This window comes from Geotrypetes seraphini, chromosome 3, assembly GCF_902459505.1.
Source record: "Geotrypetes seraphini chromosome 3, aGeoSer1.1, whole genome shotgun sequence".
NCBI lineage: Eukaryota > Metazoa > Chordata > Amphibia > Gymnophiona > Dermophiidae > Geotrypetes > Geotrypetes seraphini.
In genome coordinates, this window is record NC_047086.1 from 205,844,125 (window position 1) to 205,869,674 (window position 25,550).

Sequence of the window (25,550 nt, forward strand, 5' to 3'; positions counted from 1 at the left end):
AGTAGTTGGGTGAGAACATCTAGCACCAGCTACTAGGACTACACAAGGACTACACAGCAGCTGTGGAGACCTGCACTGCAACGGCTGCAAAAGGTCAATCCCCAACTAAATGGGGTCAAATGGGATTGGGGCCCATTCTGGAGCCTGTGGCATACTAGCCATCCTCAGGGCCCATCAATTGGCCTCTGTTCATTAAGGCAGCCCACTCAGCAGCAGCAACAGATACCACAGGGACCAGTGGCAATGGCACAGAGGATGAAGAGGATTCGAACACTGGCTCTGAGGCTGCCTCCTCAGCTTCAGCTGTAACCCAGGGTGGATCAGCGTTATCCCAGTGGGGACATGCGAGAGGGAGGTACAGAGACAGGGGCAAGAAGAGGAGGAAGTAGGCAGGGGGTACCAGATGTGGGTCTCTGCTGAAGAAGGAGGAAGGGATATGTGTGTTGGGGAAAGGAGGGAGGGAGAGTATACTAGGGAGTCAGTGAGGGGGGTGGTTGTGGGATTTGTAAGAGGTATAATGAACTAATAAAACTATACTCACAGGTACATAAAATTGGTGCTTATTAAGAGTTACTTGGCATGGACCCATGCCTAGTCAGCTCTGTGGGCAGTGGCAGTATGGAAGGCACCTGTGGCAGGTCTGGCAGGGCTTGCCTTCTTGTCTGTTCTAGGTTATGGAGCTTGCAGCATGCCATAAAGATCTGGGCCTCTTTCTCAGGTCTGTAGAGGAGCTCCCTTAGAACAGTCCTATCAGTGGAATCTATTCTTGAGCTGACCAAAAGTTCACTCAATAATTGTTCTGGTGCTCCTGTGTTCTATGATTGTAGTCCTCCTCTGTGTTATTTTGGAGGTCATGATCAAGTTTGCTAGGGATAGCCTCTGTCACCTGTGTGGGGGAAGTAGAATGGGAGACAGGTGTGTATTGTCAGGTATGCCTCCCTTGGGGGGGGGAATTGTGGCTACCTGGGGAGAGGGGAGGGAGTGTGTTGGGAGATGTTAGGGAGGATAGCGGTGTGAGGTTTGTGTATCCCTGTGGTGATTACGTAGCAGCCAGATGCTGATCTCTCATCGGTTCAATCTCTTTTAGATTTCGAAGTGCTGGAAGATCCCGAAACTCCTGATGCATAGGAAAAGAGTGGGAAGCAGTGCGGAGCCCCCTAAGAAGAGGGCCCCCACACGTGGGCTTTGCCTCCCTCTTCTCCTTTGGTATCCCCTCTTCCTCCTCCCTCATTCAAGCGCCCGCGGGTAGCTTGGGTTGCGGTCTGGTGGTCAGAGGAGCGTGTTGGCATGGATGAGAACTTGGACCCTTTTGAGGAATTCCTGGATCCTCTCGAGGGGATTGCCGCTGGCAGCGGGGCTTCGGGTTTCCTGCTTTCTGGCGAAGAGGCGTCTGTGATGTGCCTTTTTCAGAAGGATAAGCTACCAGACCTGATTCAGCAGGTCTCCTCGGTGCTGCATTTTGAAGAAGCACCACCATAGACCCCACGTGTGGGGGCCCTCTTCTTGGGGGACTCCGCACTGCTTCCTGCTCTTTTCCTATGCATCAGGATTTTTGGGATCTCGTTCTGGCACAGTGGAATACGCCAGAGGCACCATTTTGGTTGGCGCACCCCCTGGCTTGTTTGTATCCCACCCCGGAGGGGGATAGGGCTACTTTGAAGTCTCCAGTGCTAGACGCGGTGGTCTCAGCGATTACTAAGCAGCATACTGTGCCTATTGAGGGTGGTTCTGCCTTAAGGGAATCTGAGGAGCGTAAGTTGGAGACCATTCTTAAACAAAATTTCGATGTCTCTGCCTTGGTCCAGGCGGCTATTTGTGGGGGCTGGTGGCTTGCGCCATGTTTTGGTGGGCCGAGCATATCCTGGATCGTGAGTCTGATGACTGTTCCTTGGTGGATCAGGAGGTGGCAAAGATTGAGATGCCTGCCTTGTTCCTCTCGGCTGCTCTCTATGACTTGGTGCGGACGTCTGCCAAGTCTATGGCTTTTGGAGTGGCTTTGCGCTTGGTCGGCGGATGCCACGTCCAAGATTAAGCTTGCCAAATTTCCCTTTCGGGGGTCTTTTTTGTTTGGAGAGGATCTAGATAAGTTGGTTCAGACTCTGCCAGACTTTAAGGTGCCCCCTGCCTGAGGACTGTACCCACCCAGCATCTCTGGATGGCACTGCCCGCGGATGTCTGTGGGAGTTCCGCAAGTATCACCCTGGGCGTGGGGCTGATACTTTCCAGGCTTTTGGGTTTTCCCGGGGTAATTTTTATCAGCACATGCAGTCCCTTCGGGGGGCCCATCGGGGGGGCTGGGAACCAGTGTTCCCTCTAAGCGGGCGGGTGTTGTGAGCAAACTTTTTTCACCGTGAGCCAAAAATATCGGGCGCCAGCAAGTTATGAGCCAACTCGCCCGATTCTCCTCTCGCCGCCCTGCCATCTGCCGTACGCCTCTTCCGATCGTGCGCTGTGACGAGAAACGTGTGCGCTGCGATGTAATATTTTGTGCGCCAGCGCACGCCAGCGCAGCTTAGCGGGAACACTGGTTCAAATGGTTTTATTTATTTCCCCAAATTTATTTTTGTTATACGCATTGAAAATATTTGATATTGCGTTTAAATCAAAATCTCAATAAACTTGAAACGAGTGCCCGTGAGATTGTGGGAGGGTTAAATACTCAAAACTTAGAAGTTTTTGCTACGCCAGCTTTCTGGTATCTTTACATACAGTGGCGTACCTAGCATATGTAACATCCGGGGCCCATCATTTTTTGGCACCCCCCCCCCATCTGTAAGAAAAACATGATTTTTAGTAACAAACCACACGTCACACATGAGTACCTAGGAAAAGGCAGCATCTTACATATTGCAGTGAGCAGTACATCAATACACCCATTGTAAAACTAAACAAGCCAGACCAGCACAGATCAATCCTACACCGTCAATCCTAACAGAAAACCATGTCTTTCGAACACACAGAACACAGAAAACACCTTCGCCTAGTAAGGAATATGTAATCACAAACTAACCCCTCCCTCTTTTACAAAACTGTAGTGTGGATTTTAGCTACGGAGGTAACAGCTCTGATGCTCATAAAATTCTGAGCATCAGAGCTGCTACCACCAAGGCTGGTGCTAAAAACGCTTCACAGTTTTGTAAAAGGGGGGATAAAATAAAAATACATAGACAAAGGTTAAATTGAACCAGCAAGAAGCTGGACTCTGCATACAATGCTTCACAGAAACAGTGACACATGTCTCCTAAAGCAATAAATAAATAGAAATTTTTTTCTACCTTTGTCTTCTGTGGTTTCTCCTTTCCTCATCTTCTTGTAACTCTCTTCCTTCCATTCACTGTCTGCCGTCTCTCTTCCCCTATATGGCATCTTCTCTCCTTCTATGCCCCTTCCAGAAACTGTATGCCTCCCCCTTCCATCTCTCCTTTCACCCCATTGGTCTGGCATCTCTCTCCTCGCCTTCCCTCTCCCACACCTCTCCTCATAGTCTGGTATCTCCCCTTCCCTGATTCTCTGGCATCTCTCTCCTTTCCTTTTCTTCCATCTTTCGCTCCCCCTCCATGCTCTCACATCTCCCCCTTCCTTTTCCCTTAGACTGGCATACCTTCCTCCTACGCTCCAAGCCCTGGCATCTCCTTTAATTCCCTCCCTCATCTTCCTTCTCCCTCCAGCTGGGTACCGCAACACTCTTCCCTGCAGCTCTGCACTTCCCCACAATTGCCATGCTTCGGTTCCTCTTCTTCCTTCCTTCCTCCCCCCCCCCCCCCCGCGGGACCCTGCGGCACCATCAACTCTTACTCCCTCTCATGTCGGCCCTGCAGCTCCAGACTTCCTCGCACCTTCTCCCCTCCCCCTTTGGATCGCTATTATTTTAAATGTTATAGCCGCGGAGCTGTATCCATCAGTGGAGATGTCTAACCTCGGCCTGCCCCGGAACTCTTACTGCAACAGTGACTTCCTGTTCCTGCCTAGACGGGCGTCTGCTGCAGTAAGAGTTCCGGGGCAGGCCGAGGTTAGACATCTCCACTGATGGATACAGCTCCGCGGCTATAACATTTAAAATAATAGCGATCCAAAGGGGGAGGGGAGAAGGTGCGAGGAAGTCTGGAGCTGCAGGGCCGACATTAGAGGGAGTAAGAGTTGATGGTGCCGCAGGGTCCCGCGGGGGGGGGGGGGGAGGAAGGAAGGAAGAAGAGGAACCGAAGCATGGCAATTGTGGGGAAGTGCAATCCCCCCAATGCGTCCCCTTACCTTACCGACGCGTGTGTGCGCTGTGAAGAGAAACTTTGCGCTGCGATGTAATATTTTGTGCGCGAGCGCAGGCCAGCACAGCTTAGCGGGAACACTGCTGGGAACCCCTCCGCCCATCCTGTCCACCCATCCTGTCCAATGACTTTTTGCCAGCACCCCCTTTGGCTCCGGTGGGTGCCCAGATGTGTGCGTTTTTCCCCAAGTGGGCTGAGATCACGTCCGCTAAGTGGGTCCTGGAGGTGGGGCGGGACGGTTATGCTCTGGAGTTTGCCCGCTGTCTGCCAGATCATTTTCTAGCCTCTCCGTGTCAGGCGGCATGGAAGATGCAGGCTTTTCGCCAGACCCTTCAACGCTTACTCAATCCAGTGCCCCCTCAGGAGTGCGGCACCGGCAGGTACTCAATTTACTTTGTGGTGCCCAAGAAGGAGGGGACCTTTCGACCCATCTTAGATTTAAAAGGGGTCAACAGAGCTCTCAAAAGTCCCTCCTTTCGCATGGAAATACTGCGGTCTGTCATTCTGGCGGTTCAGCTGGGGGAGCTCCTGACTTCTCTTGATCTGACAGAAGCCTACTTGCATGTTCCAATTCGGGCCTCCCCTCAGCGCTTCCTTCGCTTTGCAATCTTGGGTCCACATTTTCAGTTCTGTGTGCTTCCTTTTTAGCCTGGCCACGGCTCCCTGGTCATTCACCCAGGTTATAGTGGTCGTCGCGGTGGTCTTGAGGACAGAGGGCATTCTGATGCATCCTTACCTGGACGACTGGTTGATTCAAGCGAAGTCATTGCAGGAGAGCACCCGGGTTATGGCTTGAGTGGTAGAGTTTCTGCAGTCACTGGGATAGGTGGTCCACCTATCCAAGAGTCGGTTGGTCCCATCTCAGCGTCTGGAGTACCTTGAGATTTTGTTCGACACCTCCTTGGGTAAGGTTTTCCTTCCAGAAGCCCATCTAAACAAATTGCAATCTCAGATTCGCCTGCTTATGGCGTTCCGGTGACCTCGGGCGCAGGATTTCCTCCAAGTCTTGGGGTCTATGGCGACTTCCCTAGACGTAGTAAGATGGGCGTGGGCCCACATGCATCCTCTTCAGAATGCTCTGCTTCGGAGGCACAATTTGGATCTCCCTGTTCCTCTGAGAGGTTTGGCTCATCTTGTTCAAGGGACGAGTCTGGATCAACCACAGTGGACGGTGCTTATCACCAATGCCAGTCTCTTCGGTTGGGGAGCTCAGTGTCTAGGTCAATCAGCTCAGGGCACCTGGTCCACAGAAGAGGCATCCTGGTCGATCGATGTACTGGAGACCAGAGCCGTCCGTCTGGTGCTATTAGCCTTCCACTCCTTCTTGTCAGGCAAGTCAGTCAGAGTTCTGTCGGACAATGCGACGGCGGTGGCCTATGTCAATCGTCAGGGGGGCACCGAGAATACTCAGGTAGTGCATGAAGCGGCTCTGCTCATGGTCTGTGAAGAGTCCCCTTTTCAGGACATCTCGGCCTCCCACATAGCCGGATTGGAGAATGTTCAGGCAGACTTCCTTTCGTCACGTGCTAGATCCCGGAGAGTGGTGTCTAAGTCACGTGGCCTTTCAATTAATAGTGCAGTCTTGGGGTCAGCCCCTGATGGACCTGATTGTATATTGTACATCTGAATTTTCAGAAGGTGTGAGCAATGGAATCCTTTGCATTTATCTTGGTGGGGGAGAGTTCAAACAGTGAAAATGATGATTTTGCCTGTGGTGTGTTACCAAATGGGAATGTTACCAATTTATTTTCAAGACTAGTGTTTAAGCCCGTTAGATTAACGGGTGCTAGATGTCTCCTGCTTTTGAACTTGGGCAGGGGCAGAGGCAGAGCCGGGGCGGGAGGGAGTGACGGTGGGAGAGCAATTTCAAAGCTTCAGCAGCGGCGGCTCCTTGACCAATCCGCGCTTACAACGTCCCCACACTTGTGGTCTGGCTGGCTCCCCCACCAAAGCCCTTCGCAGCGGCAGCCCCTCCCGCATCCGTCCCCGTGTCCCAAGCCTCTCCGAAGGCCGGCTCCCACGAAAATGGTACCCCTCTGTCCAAAGCCGCGGCGGAAGCCTCCCTCAAGACACATTTCAAATCTGACATATTGTAATCACAAAACAGAAAATAAAATTATTTTTCTTACCTTTTGTTGTCTGGTCATTATTCATATCATGTAGGGGTCCCAGGCTATGGTTGGCTTTTGATAACTCGCTTGCCAGGGCCCCTTCTTTCTTCTTCCCTCCCTCCATCCCTGCAGCTGAAGACAGGCACCTCCCCCCAGTGGTCTGAGACAGGAGGGAGCAGTTAGGAGAGGGTCTGAGGGCAAAGAGGGGCTCAACAGCACACAACCACCTTTCCTTCCCTCCCTCCATCAGGTGCTCCAGTGGTCTGAGACAGGAGGGAGCAGTTAGGAGAGGGTCTAAGGCTAAAGAGGGGCTCAACAGCGCCCAACCACCTTTCCTTCCCTCCCTCCATCAGGTGCAGTGAATCCACCAATGTTAAAAGGAGCCGCGTCGAAATCGGAGGCCTGCCACTGCTGTAGCACGTTCCCCTCTGCCTTGGTCCCGCCCCTTCTCTGACATATGGGACCGCGGCAGAGGGAATGTGTTACGGTGGCGGCAGGGCTCCAATTTCAAAGCAACTCCTTTTAACATAGGCGGAGGTGAACTGTACCTGATGGAGGAAGGGAAGGAACGGTGGGCCAAATTTTGGCAACGGCAGGAATTGTTTTGCGGGCCAAGCACCGTGAAACTTTGTTTCTTTAGGCAGCCCCGGTTGTTTACTTGGATTCAATGTGAGCCGGGTGAGGAAGGCCGTCGCAGCCTCGCGGCTAGGTAGGGGGACAACAATGGCGCTTATGCTCAAGCCCCCGCCGCAGCTCCTCTCTCGATCCTGGTGCGGTTCGAGAGGGGAGTCGTGGTGGCGGCTTGAACATAAGCGCGATTGTTGTCCCCCTACCTAGCTGCGAGGCTGCGGCGGGGTTTCCATGGCAACCCGATCGCGGATCTCAGTGTAGGGCCAGGTCTGGCGGCGCCGTGTAGTGCGGAAGCGGGAGGCGGGACCTCAGCACAGCGCCGCCGGCCCCCCAGGAGCTCGAGGCCGGCTGCGGACATGTCTGGCGTGGCATGGTGCAGGAGGAACAGTGATCGGTGGAGAGCAGGTGATGACAGTGATAGGTGGCGCGAGGTGGAGAGTAGGTGATGACGTAAAACGTGCGCATGCGCACTCGTGTTTTCGGGACGGATCAGGGAACACGTTTTTTTTAGTGCGCATGCGCGGCCTAGCATTTTATTATATTAGATTCTTTTTACAAGAAATTAAATAGCATTCTTATCAAATTTGTTTGGTTGGGCAAAACTGCTAGAATAGCTTTAGTATCTCTACAAAAACCAATTGTGGAGGGAGGGGTAAATTTTCCAAATTTCTATAGGTGTCATCAGGCCTATATTATGCAGCTGGGTATGTACTGGATCCTGCCTGACCTCATGTAACATTATCCAGAGTGGTTAATTTTGGAATGAAAAATTATGTCACCAATGCATTTGTCTCTTGTATTGGACATTAAACTACCTAATTATACTAAGGATAATAACATTATTTTGGATACATGGAAGACCCTAAGATGTATATATAAGTTAACTGAAATCCCTATGGCTGAACTCCAAGATACAAATAGGCGGGTCTAAAATTGCCTGGAAGGATTGGATGCAAGTTGGCATAAGAACATTAGAGGATGTTATTTTAAATGGAAAATTGCTTGATTTTTCATGGTTGCAACAATCTTTTGGTATTTCAAAATTTAAGTTTTATAAATGGTTGCAACTGAAGCAGGCTATTCAGAAGGGTTCCCTGAATGGCATAATTTTAAAAAATTTTATAGTCTGCAATTCCTCTGTTTTCAGGCAGACATGCTAGGACATCAAGCTGCCAAGTGGTATAAATTAATATCTGAACTTAAGAATAAGAAACCCAAAAACGCTCTTAGAAATATTTGGAGCATTAGATTAAGCAGCATATTTCTGCATCTCGATGGCCACGTATTTGGTCTTGGAGGATGAGGTGTACAGTAGAGAATGACATGGTGACAAAATTCATCACCGTTCCCGTCCCCGCGGATAACCGCGGGAAACAATCCTGTATCATTCTTACGTGTCTATCTCAACCTCAGTCCTTCTACACCAACATTCTTCAATGCAAGGCTTAAGGGTCTGTGATTGGGCCCATTCATACTCTTGATTCTTCCCTCTCTCCTTGAATAATGACATTGAGATGGTTTCCCGCGGTTATCCACGGGGACGGGAACGGTGATGAATTTTGTCACCGTGTCATTCTCTAGTGCACAGTTCTTCAACTGCCGGTCCGCGGACCGGTGCCGGTCCGCGCAGGGCCGACAAGATCAAAATCTGAAGCGTGCGCTGGGCCGGAGAGATCTTGGGGAGCCTCCGACAGTGGCTTTCTCCCCTCTCTGCAGCTCTCCTTTACTTCCCAGCACAGCGATTCACAAAGGTAGCCTCAGAGCTTTTGCTGAGTCGCGGCTGCCTCTGATGATGCAACTTCCTCTTTCCTCAGAGGCGGCCCGACCCAACAAAGGACCCGAAGCTGCCTTCCTGAATTGCTGCGCTGGGAAGTAAGAAGAGCTGCTGGGAGGGGAGAAAGCCACTATCAGAAGCTGCTGGGCAAGGGATAAAAAGGGACAGCTGCTACTGGAGAGGGAGAAGGAGAGATGCTTCTGGGAGGGGAGGAGGGAAAGGAATCTGGGAAGCTGCTGGGCAAGGAAAAAAAAGGGACAGCTGCTACTAGAGAGGGAGAAGGAGAAGGAGAGATGCTTCTGGGAGGGGAGGAGGGAAAGGAATCTGGGAAGCTGCTGGGCCAGGAAAAAAAAGGGACAGCTGCTACTGGAGAAGGAGAAGGAGAGTTGCTTCTGGGAGAGGAGGAGGGAAAGGAATCTGGGAAGCTGCTGGGCAAGGAAAAAAGGGACAGCTGCTACTGGAGAGGGAGAAGGAGAAGGAGAGATGCTTCTGGGAGGGGAGGAGGGAAAGGAATCTGGGAAGCTGCTGGGCCAGGAAAAAAAAGGGACAGCTGCTACTGGAGAGGGAGAAGGAGAGATGCTTCTGGGAGGGGAGGAGGGAAAGGAATCTGGGAAGCTGCTGGGCCAGGAAAAAAAAGGGACAGCTGCTACTGGAGAGGGAGAAGGAGAGATGCTTCTGGGAGGGGAGGAGGGAAAGGAATCTGGGAAGCTGTTGGGCAAGGAAAAAAAGGGACAGCTGCTACTGGAGAGGGAGAAGGAGAAGGAGAGATGCTTCTGGGAGGGGAGGAGGGAAAGGAATCTGGGAAGCTGCTGGGCCAGGAAAAAAAAGGGACAGCTGCTACTGGAGAGGGAGAAGGAGAAGGAGAGATGCTTCTGGGAGGGGAGGAGGGAAAGGAATCTGGGAAGCTGCTGGGCAAGGAAAAAAAGGGACAGCTGCTACTGGAGAGGGAGAAGGAGAGATGCTGCTGGGAGGGGAGGAAGGGAAGAGAGTTACTGCTGGACAGGAGGAGGAGGGAAGGGAGAATGAAAAAAGGAAGGAAACAGCTGGCAGAGAGATTAGAGGAGGGGAAGGGGAGACACAGGCATGAGAAAGTAGAGAGATTAATGATAGGAAGGGGTCAGCAGAAAAATAAGCAGAGAGGGACAACGATGATAGATCTGGTGTAGGAGAGATAAAAATGAAGAGAGCAATGAAGCTGGAATGAATCATGTAAAAAGGAGAGGGGGTACAAGCTGGATGGAAAGAGGAGAGGGACATAGAAAGAAGACAGATACCATATGGAAGGGGGAGAGGACAGACAGTGGATGGAAGGGGCAGATGCTGGATTGAAGAGACAGAGAGGGCAGACGCTGGAAGGAAGAGAGTGAAAAGAAGATTAAAAGCAGAAACCAGAGACGACAAAAGGTAAAAAAAAAAAAAAATGTATTTCTATTTTGTGATTAGAATATATCAGATTTGAAATATATATCCTGCTAGAGCTGGTGTTAGACATAAATGGGGACTGCAAAACCAAGGAAGTGCTTCTTTAGCTTCCAGCTGGCTTAGGGCGCTCTCTGACCAGGGGGCAGTTGCCCTAGTTGCACTCCCCTAAAACTATTCCTGTCATGTGTGACTGCAGTATTCTGTTAGCATGATATTTCTGTGTAGCATTCTGTAATAATTTGGCTTGTTCAGTTTTCTTGATACTAGAGGGGATATATGTGAAGGGGAGGGGAGACAGGGGTTTTGTTGATTCTTGCTCTGAATTATTTGTATTTATAAAATGACAATTGTACAGAATATTGTTTATTTTTATACTTTAATAAAATACATTCAATTTAAAATCATAACTGAGGCTTGTGTGGATGGGATCAGATGATTTGTGGGGACCGAGCTCACGGAGATGGGGCGGAAACGGGGTTTTTAAATTTTAGTCCTAGTAGTTTGCCGGTTCACAAAATAATTCTTTTTATTCTGCCGGTCCACGGGTGTAAAAAGGTTGAAGAACACTGCTCTAGTGCAGTGTTTTTCAACCTTTTTTGGGCAAAGGCACACTTGTTTCATGAAAAAAATCACGAGGCACACCACCATTAGAAAATGTTAAAAAATTTAACTCTGTGCCTATATTGACTATATATAAAGTAATTCTCTTGACTAGGAATCAAATAAACACAAAGAAAGTATTTTATAATTACTTTATTATGAAATATTAAGTAAACAGAATAGTGAAAAATTATAAAATACTTTATTCAGTGCGAAACCTGGGCCTGTTTGGCTGAACACAAAGCTGATATTCTGGCTGGAATCGAAGAAAGACACACACGTAGCTCTTCGTCAACAGCTCTCAGTCTCTCTCTGTATTTGGTTTTTATAGCATACAAAAATAGACAAATATACCCTCCATCCTTTTTATTAAACCACAATAGCAGTTTTTAGCGCAGGGAGCTGCGCTGAATGCCCAGCGCTGCTCTTGACGCTCATAGGCTCCCTGCGCTAAAAACCACGATTGCGGTTTAGTAAAAGGTGACCATATTGTAAAATATAGACAGCAGATATAAATTCAGAACTGTGCATAATAAGTGAAGGGAAGTTTTCATCTCTGGGAATTTACCCAGTTAACTATTAAGTTATTTGGGCAAATTCCTTTGAAAACTGTGGTAATACTGCCTCCACTTTGCTAAATTTAAAATAAAATCATTTTTCCTACCTTGTCTGGTGATTTCTGGTTGCACTTTCTTCTTCTGACTGTGCATCCAATCTTTCTTCCCTTCTATCAGCCTGTATGCTTTCTCTCCTCCACACCTCATTCCCTCCCCCAACTTTTTCTTCCTCTCTCCCTGACCTTTCTTTCTTTTTTTCTGTTTCTCTTCTTTCCTTCTGTTTCCCTGCCTGCCCCCTTTCTTTCTTTCTCCCTGCCGTTCCCCAAGCCGCTGCCATCGGGGAACAGGACCCACCAATGGATAACAGGCCCCAAAGCCGACGCCGACGCATGCTCTCCCTGACGTCAATTCTGCAATCGGAGAGGAAGTTCCGCCCAGCCAGGCAGCGATTGGCTGGCCCGAACTTCCTCTCCGACTGCAGAATTGACGTCGGGGAGAAGAAGACTTATCGGCTCGATAGATTAGATCGCCAAGACAAAGTGAGTCCTGGGTGATCGACTCACTTTGCCTTGGCGAGCTACTGGCGCCCCTGCCTCGGGCCCCCTGTCAGCTCCGGGCCCCTGAATGCAGGACTGGTAGTACTGCCCTGATGGCGGCCCTGCGGCACACCAGGCAACATCTCGCGGCACACTAGTGTGCCGCGGAACAGCGGTTGAAAAACACTGCTCTAGTGTACAGCTTCAGCATCTATGAAACAAACTTGTTTGTTTGTTTTGTTACATTGTTCTTTTTGGACCCCAGTTAGATTGAATAAGTTAGATAATTCTAGTTCTAATAGATGCTGGCACTGTCACCTAGACATAGAAACATTAGATCATTTACTGTATTATTGCCCTAAGATATTGATTTTCTGGAGATCAATTTGGGGACATATTAATAATATTTTAGAATCTGAGAGTCTGTTAACTTATGAAATAGTAATTTGTGGTACCATTTTACATATCAAGGATCCCCTAGATAAATATAAAAGACGTCTCTTATTAATTATGACTAATACAGCTATACAAATGATTACACGAAACTGGAAGAACTGGGATTGTCTTAACTTTACATTCTGGTGGGCAAGTTTATGTCTAATTTACAAATATGAGAAAATGAACGCTGATTTATTAGGTAATACAAAAATTTTTAACTTAATTTGGGGCCCATTGTCATCTTTTGTAGAATTATTATAGTTATGATTTTTTGTTCTTAGATAAAATGCACCAGGGAGGGTGGGAGGATTCTAAGGGCTTTTAATTGATTATTTATACAGATGATAATAGGAAAGAAGGGTGGAGGTTTTTTGAGGTTTGATAAATAAGTCTGATTTATCATATGAATAACTTAAGTTTTAAGTATGTATAATATAACTCTGAACATATGATACATTTTTTTAATTACTTTAATGATAATGATTAGGAGGAGTGGGGGAGAGTAATGTTCTAAATGAATCTTGTAAAATTATAAGTGATGTCTAAAATTATAAGTGATGTCTAAAGTTAAGTCTATGTTTCTATGTAAAGTGTTAAATGTATAATCTATGTTGTTTACACTTATTGAAAGTGTTTTAAAATGAATAAAGATTATTAAAAAAACCAAAAAAAACAACAATTCTCAAAACACAATCAAAACCTAATAATTGCCTAGTGGTTAGTACAGTGGTCTGAGAACCTAGGGAAGTAGGTTCAATTCCTACTGCAGCTCTTTGTGACTCTGGGCAAGTCACGTAATCCTTTGTTATTCCAAGTGAGCACATAATATAATATAAAACACTTTGATTGCACCACAGAAAGGCAGTAAATTAAATCCCATTACCCTCACCCATATAATGTGTAGGAGGTAAGTCTCAGAAATCACAGGTCACTTTTACAGTTTAATCACCATGTAAATTTCAGTACTCAGTGGTCTGCTGTCTAAGCTGTGAAAAGGACCTTTAAATTGATACCACTCCATATTAATAATTAAATGGTGCTGTAATATTAAGTGCATATTACTCATGAAATAATTTGTTCAGGAGTACAAAATATTCATCAAAAGTGACAAAGAGCAGTTAAGTCTTGTATAAATTTAAAGGCACTTAGTTTGCCAATTGTAAAGAGAGATGTGGGAAAAGAGGGCCACAATGGGATCCCCAAGACCTATCTTGTGTTCAGCACAACTGAGCAGTCTTTAGTTCCCCCATCTGAGCAATTTTCACTGAAGATTTGCTGATGAAGCTGTTTCAAGGGGCAATCAAAAAGCAGCCTTGAACCAAGAAAAATATTGTGTTAAGTAAATATGGAATCTTATGGATCCCTGGTGATTTAAACAGGAAATGATGTCACTGAGAAGAAGGGACTATATTGGAAGAATTTAAAGCAATATGTGATCAGTTGATTCATTAAATAAAACTCACCGAACTGTCCAGTATATGAGAGCAAAATCAAATTTATTTGAAAGCATTCAATTCAATGCATTCATTCAACCTAGATGGAATCAGGGTCTTCCCCCTGTATAGACGACTCAATATGCTCAATCACAAACCATTTAAAATCACTGAACACATGAGACATTTTGTATTGATTACTAGAATGAGTTTGGGACTATTCTGAAGATGTATTTATTTATTAGGATTTATTTACCGCCTTTTTTAGAAAATTCACACATGGCAGTATACAGCAAGAATAAGTTGAACATAAGCAACAAGCAGTGAAAATAATTCAAATAACAGTACATTGTATGGCATAGTGTGCTACTTAAATTGTCAAGCATAGGTCAACTTGGACCCCTGAGGAAGGAGTGTTTCTCTGAAACACAGACCGTGTTGGGTCCAGTCCCCATGCACACGAGAGCCATCTTTTGGAAAATATTTTACTGACTTTTAATAAAGTTCCTGCAACTTGTACATTCCTCTCTGCAGTCTCTTTTTTGTTTTTGGTTCTACCTGTTCACTGCAGACCTGTTAGATTTGGATTTTTCTTTCTGTTCACTTAAATTGTCAATACAGTATGCAATGAAACGATTTGATAGACATCATGGAATGCAAGCAAAGATGAACACACAGATAGATAACAGGAGTTAGAAAATAAGGGGACTATTCTGTATATTCTTCTGAGCATTATTATTATGCAACAAATAGTTTTAAATACTGCACATGGACATGAATGTTTCACACATTGAGACAGATGACTGATAAGTCTGGGCAGGTTTATTCTGGCATACGAATGCCATAGCATTGTCCTTGAGTCTGGTGGTCCTTATTTATGAAAATATTTTTCTTCAATGCAGTTTAAAGGCAGAATGATTAGCTGGCACATACTCTTCCCTACTGAATACGCTGCCTTTTAGTGGTCTTTCCAGGGCTGAAGGTGATGTTCAAGCAGTGTTCATATCATATATGGAGATGGAAGAGGATTGTGGAACGTGAGATGGCCCAAAACCAAAGTAGAAAGGAAGTTACTGGGGTCTCACTTATTGCTCAAAAAGGTTTTACAGTACTGTTCTTGGGCTCAAGAGGAGAGGTCAAAAGGAGAGTAAAATAGGAAATCATCATGGGCTGTGCATGATTGCTCCGAGAAATCATGCTGAAAGGAGTGCAGAGACTGTGGTAGGACTCTAATGAGAGACAGGTAGGATAAGATAAGGAGAGAGGCCATTCCTGATTTATTTATTTATTTAAAATATTTATAAACCGCTCTATCCAGTTCAATACATTTTTTAAAACCCCCAAATAAAACAACAATAAAAAATACTCTCCGATGAGTACTAGATAGGAAGAAGCAATGATTTGAGCAATATAATGCAAAGGTAAAGAGTGGTTCTGCCAGGTGGCTTCTTGACAAGAATTAGATGGAGTAAGTAGAGAAACCTTGCAGAAGAGGAGAAAGAAGAATTATTAAAAATGTAGCCTGGAATGCATATAGCCCCATGGTGAGCCTTCCAGGCAAAAATCACCAGGTTGGATACGGGCCCTAAATGTGTGAAGCCCAGGATTATGCTGTCTCACATGTTCTGGACCTGCCCCCATACACACAGCTCAGGTATTTACTCAAGTAGAGTGCATGTGGCAGATTCGGTGGCATAATAACTATAGCATCTTGTCCCAAAATGTTTAAAGATATTTCTTAAGAGTCATATTATTGAGGATGAAGGTGATATTGACTAAAAGGCTAATGCCGAACCTCCCAACTAGCCAACACTGGCATTCTGGGTTGAGCCAACTTTTGATGAAGGTGTGAGTGACTGGGAGATATCCCCAGGCAGGAAATTGACCACTACCTGGGAGCCATTTTGGAAAATGCTGCCTCACAAAGCTTGTAGTAGAATTCTCAACAGTGGGTATTGAATGTGGTGATAAAGTGCTAAACCCTCTCACAGTGTCTATAGAGGAGGAGGGAAAGGGAGGGAGATTGGGGTGTTGGGGATTTGTGTTCCATAGTTGTCCTTTGGTCTTTGCAACTTGTTCAAGAAAGGCAATTGCAGGTCAACTTGAATTTAATAAAATATTTAAACATAAAAATGCAGCCTGACCTTGATATTCTATAAATGATCTTTATTGCCAGATAAATCACATAACCCATTTGACATGGTGATTACATCAATTTTCAAATTTCCTTCCCTATTGTTTCTCCCTCAGGTTTGAGAAGCTCGACATCACTCCAAAAAGTGCTCAGAAATTGAAGCCAGTGCTGGAAAAGTGGTTACTGGAAGCAGAGATGCGTAACCAGGAGGGTCAGCAGAACCTGATGGACTTTGTAGGAGGTGAACCCTCCAAGAAACGCAAACGGCGTACCTCCTTCACACCACAGGCTATTGAGGCCCTCAATGCCTACTTTGAAAAGAATGCCCTGCCCACAGGTCAGGAGATCACCGAGATTGCCAAGGAACTGAACTATGACCGTGAGGTGGTTCGGGTCTGGTTCTGCAACCGTCGGCAAACGCTGAAGAACACGAGCAAGCTCAATGTCTTCCAGATCCCCTGATGAGCTGCACTAATGTTGACAAGTTATAGCATCCTACTAGAGCACTTCGCCCTCTCTGCTTAAGTGAGCTGGGCTGAAAATGTGCACCATGTATAGGTGTGGCTTAACTGTGTGCACCTTCAGGACACTTTCAGCCCAAGGCTGATGAACGGAACATGCCCTGCGCATTTTTAAAAAAAATGTATTTATTTTTGTTTTTCAAAGGTTGTGGTAATGTTTGCTGTGGAGTATGTCTCTGTCAAGCAGAGTTACAACACATGTGACTTTTAAGGCCCCTCTAAGTAGCACTGCTGTAGCATTGCCAAAGGAGGGGCTTAAACTTTGCTCTGTTAAATAGGAGCACAATGGAAATAGATATGTAATGCATTGTCAACTGGGTTTCAGAGGGAAACTCTGAGCCACTCTGGTCTTTTCAACTACTAGCTTTTAAGTTTTTAAGCTTTTTTGTATTGACAAGACAGGAATTCCAAAATGCTTAAGGATGGATCCAGAACAGGTCAGATGGCGTGAATTTGGTTCAGTGGTTTCCAGTGCTAGTTCATAGCCCCTGACAAACATGGCTGGGAATGAATTAGCCAGTTGGTGCATTTAATACTAGATGTTACCGAAATTCAACTGAGAAATGTACTATCTAAACATTTCAGAGCACTAGTGCCAAGTATTCAAATGAAAGCAACCACATCTTAAGGTTTGCCACCTGATTCCATGTTATAGGGAACAGGCTAAGCCAGTCCTGGTTTTATCCTATTGCATTTGTGGTCCTATAGTTTTGATTATCCCTTTGAGTTTCAAAACTACAAATCTGTGCATTCGGTAGAGTAAAACTAGGACTGGACAAACCTATTCCTTATGACATGAAGTCAAAAGACAACCCACGTCATAAGGTACAAGGTGATCCAGGCATATGCAACATAGATTAAGGCTGTCAACTGGATCTAGAGATTCACAGAACTACAAGTCCCTGCATGCAACATAGTAAATCCAGGACCAGATCAACCCTGTCCTGTGAATCTAGATCCAGTTGACAGCCTTAATATAGACCCTGCTTCTCTCACACTTTTCCAGAGTAATGGGAAGCCCATGCAGGCAGAGGAGCAGGGCACTGCAGGCTCCATGATAAATTTCCCCTTACATATTGCCAGTAGACACCTGAAATGTAAATCTGGTCTTCAGCTGATCCATTCTTGGCTTCATTGCCTTGAATGCAATAGGGCTTACAATCAGAGATAGTTTCACCTGTCTCTTACAACAAGGAACTTTCTGGTTCCCTAAAAGCCAGTGCTCAACCACTGCAGAAAGAAGACAAGACCCCCCCCCCAAAAAAAAAAAAAAAAAAAAAGATGATTTAGTTAAGCTGATTAACCTATTATTTTGGTATGTTCCTTTCCACTTTGTGGAATATAAGTGCCAGCTGAGAGACTGTAGTTGTATTTGTATAACTGAGTAGGGGGGAAAGTATTCTTGCTTTGCCCCAACATGAGATTTTAACATAATGTTATAGGAGTACCTTATATACATTTCACAAAAAGAAAGAAAATATCTTTGACTTTAGATGATGAGGTTCTCAATTCAGATGAGGTTCTCAATTCAGTCCTCAGAACATACCCAGCCAGTCAGGTTTTCAAGAAAACCACAATAAATATGCAGACAAATCTGATCAATTTCTTTGACTAGGTGACCAGAGAACTGGATAGAGGGAGTGTGCTAGATGTGATGTATTTAGATTTTAGCAAAGTCTTTGACAGTGTTCCACAAAGACATCTAATAAATAAACTGAGGACCCTCGGGATGGGCCCTAAAGTGACAGGCTGGGTCAAGAACTGGTTGAGTGGAAGGTGACAAAGGATAGTAATCAATGGAGGAAAGGGATGTTACCAGTGGTGTGCCTCAAAGTTCTGTTCTTGGGCCTGTTCTTTTTAACATTTTTATAAGCGATGTTGAAGGGTTGTCAGATAAGATTTGCCTCTTTGCGGATTATACCAAATTCGGCAATAGAGTAGACATGCCGGATGATATGAATAACATGAAGAAAAACCTAGCGAAGCTTGGTCTGAAATTTGGCAGCTAAAATTTAATGCTAAGAAATGCAAGGTCATGCAATTGGGCTGCAAAACCCCGAAGGAACAGTACAGTTTAGGGGGTGAAGAACTTATGTGCACGATAGAAGAGCGGGACTTGGGTGTGATTGTTTGTGATGATCTGAGGTGGCCTAACAGGTTGAAAAGGTGACAGCAAAAGCTAGAAAGATGTTAGGATGCATAGGAAGAGATATGGCCAGTAGGAAAAAGGAGGAATTGATGCCCCTGTATAAGACTGATGAGACCTCATTTAGGATATTGTATACAATTCTGGAGACCACACCTTCAAAAAGATATAAAAAGGATGGAATCGGTCCAGAGGAAGGCTACTAAAATGGTGCATTGGTCTTTATCATAAGGTGTAGAGCGACAGACTTAAAGATCTCAATATGTATACTTTAGAGGAAAGGTGGTAGAGGGGAGATATGATAGAGACATCATCAGTAACGCAGCAGAGTGAAATCTCAGACAGATAAGGCCAAGCAGCCTGTTTAGAGTGCTGGCAGCCCGACGCTGCTTCGGTTGAAGGTAGGGCTTGCTCACGGTCAGCAGGGAAGGAAGGATGGAGGGTCAGCAGGGGTTCGGCTGCACGGTATGGGGGGTGCGGCAGTGGCGGACCGGGTTGAAGAGTTGCTGGCAAATTCCGTGACTAGGGTTTATTTTTGGGGTATGGCTTATATTAAGACCTACCCCGAAAATGATGCTAGGGCTTATTTTTGGGGAAACATGGTATCTGCAACTTTTTACCAAGTAAATCGCCACATACTCATCGATATGCTGTCCTTGCTTGGATTTCAGGGCTCTGTTATCACATAGTTTTCTTCCTATGTTTTCCATTGTACCTTTAGCGTATGCTGTGGTGGATCCTCCTCCACTGCCATTCCACTTCTTTTTTCCATCTACACTTCTTCCATTGGTGCTCTGATCTCCTATAATGGTTTTCAGTATCACCTGTATGCTGATGACTTGCATATCTCTCTCTACATCTGAAATCTCGACATTCAGTCCCAGGTTACAACCTGATTGTCTGACATTGCTACCTGGATGGCTGTCATCATGTGACCAGGCCAAGCAGTATTCCCAACACATATCCACCCACAGGCACCTTTGTTCCCTGTAAAACACAACAAAGTTACACACACAGTTCTTAAAACATGTGACCAGGTCTTCCCGACCTCCTGTTCATTCTGGGGTCCTCCCTGGACTCTATCCCTCCAGGTCTCTCCCGAGTCCTTCCTCTGACACTCGATTGGCCCTCCAAGTCTTCAGCAGCTTCCAGTGCCATTCACTGTCCCAGCTGGTCCCCCCCACCGGACGCTCCTTAGATCTTGGCCAATGCTCCCACGGTCTCTCAGGCTGCTTCACCTGGGAGTCTGCTCTGATGGCTCTCGGACTCTGGCAGCTCTTCCAGCTGCCTCTTGTGGGGCCACCGCAAGCCCCTCACTCACTGGACTCTTGGGTCCCTCCACCTGAATCTTTCTTCACTGGTCCCTCTGCCGGTCATCAAGCCTGAGTCCCTTCCTTGACTTCAGGCTCTATTGGGCCCTCTAGCTACTTTTAACTCTTTCATGCCAGTGTATTGGTCCCCGTGGACCCTCTCACCACCAAGCTTCATCACAGGGCCAGATCTCTTTCTCAGATTTCTCCCTGCTGGTGTTAGGCCCCTGCAGACCCTCCCAACACTGGGCTTTCTACTGCTGCACCAGTCCCCCCTGTCAGTACTGGTCAGCCTGGCCACTCTACTCTGCTGCCCCAGGCCCCCTGTCAACACTGGTCAGCTGTGGCCTTCAGGGATTACCAGGAGTTAGGCCAGAAGCCATCATTCCTCTTCCCAAAGGAGTTCCTTGCCTTCTGAGCTCTCTGTGCTGGGAGCTGGTCTTTTCAGCGCCCACAATCCACTCAGGGTGAGTAGATAGCTCCCAGCAGCATTTGCAGCTCTATGCAGATTAGCTCTTCTCTCAGTCTCAATGAGCTCCACTGTTCAGGCTCCCTCCGCTGGCCTATGACAGGTACTCCACCCTGTCACAATGGCTCACCGCCATCTAAAATTAAGCATGTCCAAGACTGTGTTCCTTATCTTTCCACCTAAACCTGTCTCTCCTCTTCTGGTTTTCTATTTCTGTGAACACCCTCATCCTCCCTGTTTTGTCAGCTCAGAACCTTGACTCATCTCAATAAGTCAATCTTTTGATTCATCTCTCTCATTCTCTTCACATATCCAACAGACTACCAAAACCTGTTGTTTCTTTCTCTACAGTATTAGCTCTTGCCTAGACTACTGCAACCTGCTTCTCACTGACCTTCCACTAAACCATCTCTCTTCCCTTCAATCTGTTCAGAACTCTGCTGCACACCTCATATTCCATCAATGTTGCTATGCATACATTACCCCTCTTCTCAAGTCACTTCATTGGCACCCTATCCATTTCTATATACAATTCAAACTCCTCTTACTGACCTACAAGTATATTTGCACCACAGCTCCTCAGTACCTCTTCTCTCTCATTTCTCCCCCTCACTCCTTCCTGGGCACTCCGCTCATCGGATAAGTCTCTCTTATCTGTACCCTTCTTCTCTACAGTCAACACCAGACTCCATCCCTTCTACCTTGCTGCATTGTATGTTGAACAAACTGCCTGACTCGATACGTCAGGCTCCAGCTCTGGCCGTATGCAAATCCAGACACAAAAGCCACTTCTTTGAAGCTGCTTTCAATTCCAAACTCCAACTCACCTTCTAAGCATCAATATCTGTCTGATTTCCCCTACCTGAGCACTGTGTATTGTCCAGTTTGTCTGTGTTTATTAGACTGTAAGTTCTTTTGAGCAGGGACTGTCTCTTCTGTGTTTTAACATACAGCACTGCGTATGTCTAATAGCACTATAGAAATGATTAGTAATAGTAGTATAAGATAGATTTGCATACAATTGAGATAGCAGATAACTTGAAAACCTGACTGATGTGTCCCAAGGGCTGGGTTGAGAACTCCTGCCTTAGATATATGGATGAATCAGGGATGGGCCCAACCCATTTAGGTTCAAGATTTACGTAATAAGATCTATTTGGAGGCAGTACATACAAATATATATCTTGCATATTCATTGTGGAAATCCTAAAATCCTGACTGGGTTGTGGTGTTGAAAGACAAAATTTCCCATGCCTGGAAAGCTTAAAAATAAGGGTCAGCAAACAAGCTGTAGGTTAGGGGTCTCAAATTCCAGTCATTGAGGGCTGCAAAGCAGGTTTTCAATATATCTCTCATGAATATGCAAGAGAGATTTGCATACAGTGGAATCAGTGGGCATGCTGATCTCTCTCATAAGCGTTCATGAGGGATATCCTGAAAACCCAACTGGTTTGCAGCCATTAAGGACTAGAATTTGAGACTCATTCTTTAGGTCAGGAGGAAATGCAATTCTGGAGGGCTATAAGCTTCTGGTTTTCAGGCTACCCATAATGAATATGCATGAAATATATTTTCATACAATGGAGGCAGTGCATACAATTATCTCCCATGAATATTCATTTAGGGTACCCTAAAAATCTACTGGGTTGCGGCTTTCCAGGATTAGTTTACAACCTTGCTGTAGGTGATATCTTTTTATTGGACTAGCTTATTTTTTTAATTGCCATATTTATTACATTTTAAACAAAACGTTTCAAGAATATATACTTGGCATGGAAATATTCTGTAAAAAGGTACAATTGCTTCTCATTGCACTTAGAATATGGAAGGAGGTTTGTAAAAAGCATCTGATTGAAAAAGGTAATTGCAAATTTAAATCTTAATTATATCAGGATAAATTTTGAGTAACCTGTGTAGTTGCAAAGTACATGTACATTTTTAACACGGACACTTTGTAGCTAATTTTGAAAGGTGAAATCCTTCTAAAAATTAGCTAGCAGTAAAATACACACAATTCAATCATCCCCATGCTTTGTATCTGTATTTTGTGCAGCCAGCTAAGAGCAGTTAATATAGCACTTATAAGTCTGAAAATAAAATGTATGTTTACAGTTTTCCTTCCCCAGCCTTAATACACATCTTGGGATTACCATCTTCATAGGAGCCAGCTCTGTGGGTGCTTGAACACCCTCAATATTGAGCAAACCTCTTGAATGTGTCGAGGGATGGGTAATTTCCATTGGATTTAGCACCCCCCAATTATTTTGAAAACCTGGTTCCTATGACCACCTTGCAGTCCAGCTAAAATATGTATGCTTTGGAAACTCACACAAACTTTTGAACAGGCTGAGATAGGTAAATTTTTGGCAACTGGCCAGTTTATCTAGTTAAGTGACTTGGATAATTGCCTTCCCTCAAGTTGCAAATGGCTAGGAGAATTCAAATCACAATAAATGATGGGGTTAATATACAGCCCACAATGGTAAGCATTTTTTAAATGCTGTGCATGCTTCTTATACCTGAATGTTCAGCACTGGTATTAGATAGAAGCCGGCGCTGAATATCTAGATAATGCCACTAAACATCTGGGTATGGATCCAATCTCCAGGACTTATCTTGTTGGAGCCTTTCCTACTTAAATAAGTCCTGCTTAATATTGATCCCACTGTACAAAACTAGCTGAGAATCAAATAGCACTGAGACTGAGAAACACTACATGAAAATAATAAGTAGCATATTTTGAAAAAAAATCAAAGAAAATGTTTTTTTTTTCACTCAGGGGGAAATTCTAGAAATGGTGCTTCAGTTAAATAACAAACGCTGTTTAAAACAGCACCATTAAAGCGCAGATGAAGTTTAATGGGGAGAAATGGCAAATGAAGTTTAATGTGGAGAAATGCAAAGTAATGCATTTAGGCAGTAAGAATAAGGAACATGAATATAGAATGTCAGGTGCAATTCTGGGTAAGAGCGAACAAGAAAAGGACCTGGGTGTACTGATGGACCCTGAAACCGTTAGCACAATGTGCGGCGGCGGCGAAGAAAGCAAATAAAATGTTGAGCATGATAAAGAAGGGAATCACGAGTAGGTTGGAGAGGGTCATAATGCCGCTTTATAGAGCAATGGTCAGACCCCACTTGGAATACTGCGTCCAACATTGGTCTCCCAATCTAAAGAAGGATATAAAACTGCTGGAGAGGGTGCAGAGACGAGCAACGAAACTAGTAAAAGGGATGGAGAAACTGGAATACGAGGATCGACTTAAGAGACTGGGATTGTTCTTCATTGAGAAAAGGAGACTGTGAGGGGATATGATCGAGACCTTCAAAATATTGAAAGGAATCGCCAAAATAGAGCAGAAAAAATTATTTACATTGTCCAATTTGACACGGACAAGAGGACACGGAATGAAGCTAAGAAGGGACAAGTTCAGGACAAATATCAGGAAGTTCTGCTTCACGCAGAGAGTGGTTGACACCTGGAATACTCTCCCATAGGAGGTTTTTGCGGAATCGACTGTCCTAGGATTCAAAAGCAAACTAGATGCACATCTCCTTACGAGATATAAGCATTTCTAATGATTTTCTAATGGACCTCAGAACCACCCACCTCCAACCGTTATAATATGCTTTTTAAACGGAGAGTACTGAGTGTATATCTCCTCACCGGTCTAACTTTGAAATTTTTCTAAATCAATTTTCAATCTTTAAATACTTAACTCATTGAGATTGTACTTATCTCTAAAATACAGCGGTAGGACCCGACATGTTTCGCTTCCGCTTCGTCAGGGATCCATACTACAAATGAATATCTCATATCGGTACAATGCCAGCAATATCCTACTTTAAAGCCTACTTTTACCCCATTTTTACATTTACTCACCATAAGCCGCTCATACACCCCGCTCTAAAGTTTAACAGCAAGATGGCGGCGGCGTCTTTACTAGCACTATTTAAAGAGCTGTTAATGCTAAGACCAACCCCCCTACGTCACACACTAAACATCCAATCATACTCAAGATCTAAATTTAAAGGGGGACCCCCATCCAAACACCCGGAAGATCAATAGAGCATAGACCACTCTATTTCTGCATTTAAACCCATTGGCTCCACCGTATTGAGCCGGTGGATCCACCGTTGTTCCTTGACATTCAAAGCAGCTTCAATATTTCCACCCACCCTCCCTTCCCCTATGTCATCAATGATTCTCCATCTTAGATCTAATATAGAATGGTTCAACTCAATCATATGTTGAACCATCGGAGCCTCTCTCTTTTTGTTCTTTATACGGGACTTATGCTCCGTCAAACAAACCTTCACAAGTCTACTAGTCCTACCTATGTATACTAGATCGCAGGGGCATATAATTGCGTAAATCACTCCCCTTCTGTTGCAATCCGTGATGGATCTTGACTCTATTATTTCATGTTTTCTTGGCATCTCCCACCTCGTCCCCTCAATGGTGTTTTTACACCACTGACACTTTCCACATGCTTGATGCCTGCCCTGTTTTATTTTAACATAATCGTGAAACTTCTTAAAGTTTAACACCTGCCCAATTGTTTTGCCCCTCTGAAAAGCTATCATAGGAAACTCTTTAAGGCTGGGATGAAGGCTCAATATGTGCCAATGTCTCCTCATAATTTGTATGAGCAGTTTTGACGCTCCCGAAAAAGGTACCACACATATGAGACCTTCATCCTCCTCCCCATGACTCTTTTCCTCAAGCAGAAGGTCCCTATTGGCATAACGTGATCTCAAATAAGCTCTTTTTAAATGCCCTCTTCGGGTACCCTCTTTTCAGAAACCTATCTTCCAAAATCTTGGCCTGATGTTTAAAATCCTGCAATTCAGAACAGTTTCTTCTTATCCTGAAATACTGGCTAATGGGCAAGTTAAATTTTAACTTATTAGGGTGGTGACTGGAAAAATGTAAAAGGGTGTTCCGGGACATGGGTTTCCTGTAGATGGTGGTGGAAAAACCCTCATCAGTCTGCCTTATCAAGAGGTCCAAAAATTCAATGTTGTGTTGATGGTATGTGTATGTGAACTTGATCTGAGGATCCCTAGAGTTTAAATATATCATAAACTCCTCTAATCCATCCACTGTGCCCCTCCATAGGAAAAAAACATCGTCTAAAAATCTAGACCATAGGGAAACATTTTTGAATTGGCTCGCTGTATAAACAAATAAGTCCTCAAAATTG

The 25,550-nt window shown here is 45.2% G+C and overlaps 1 protein-coding gene across 5 annotated transcripts in view; it reads left to right on the forward strand.

The window, feature by feature from the left end:
* Window positions 1-17,698, forward strand: part of POU6F1 (POU class 6 homeobox 1) — a 243,556-nt gene extending 225,858 nt beyond the window's left edge. For all 5 annotated transcript variants that reach the window (XM_033939750.1, XM_033939751.1, XM_033939749.1 and 2 more), the window contains one exon: window positions 16,014-17,698. In XM_033939750.1, coding sequence (XP_033795641.1) covers window positions 16,014-16,359 — 346 coding nt within the window. In that variant the 3' untranslated portion in view covers window positions 16,360-17,698. The remainder of the gene's footprint in view (window positions 1-16,013) is intronic.
* Window positions 17,699-25,550: the final 7,852 nt, after the last annotated feature.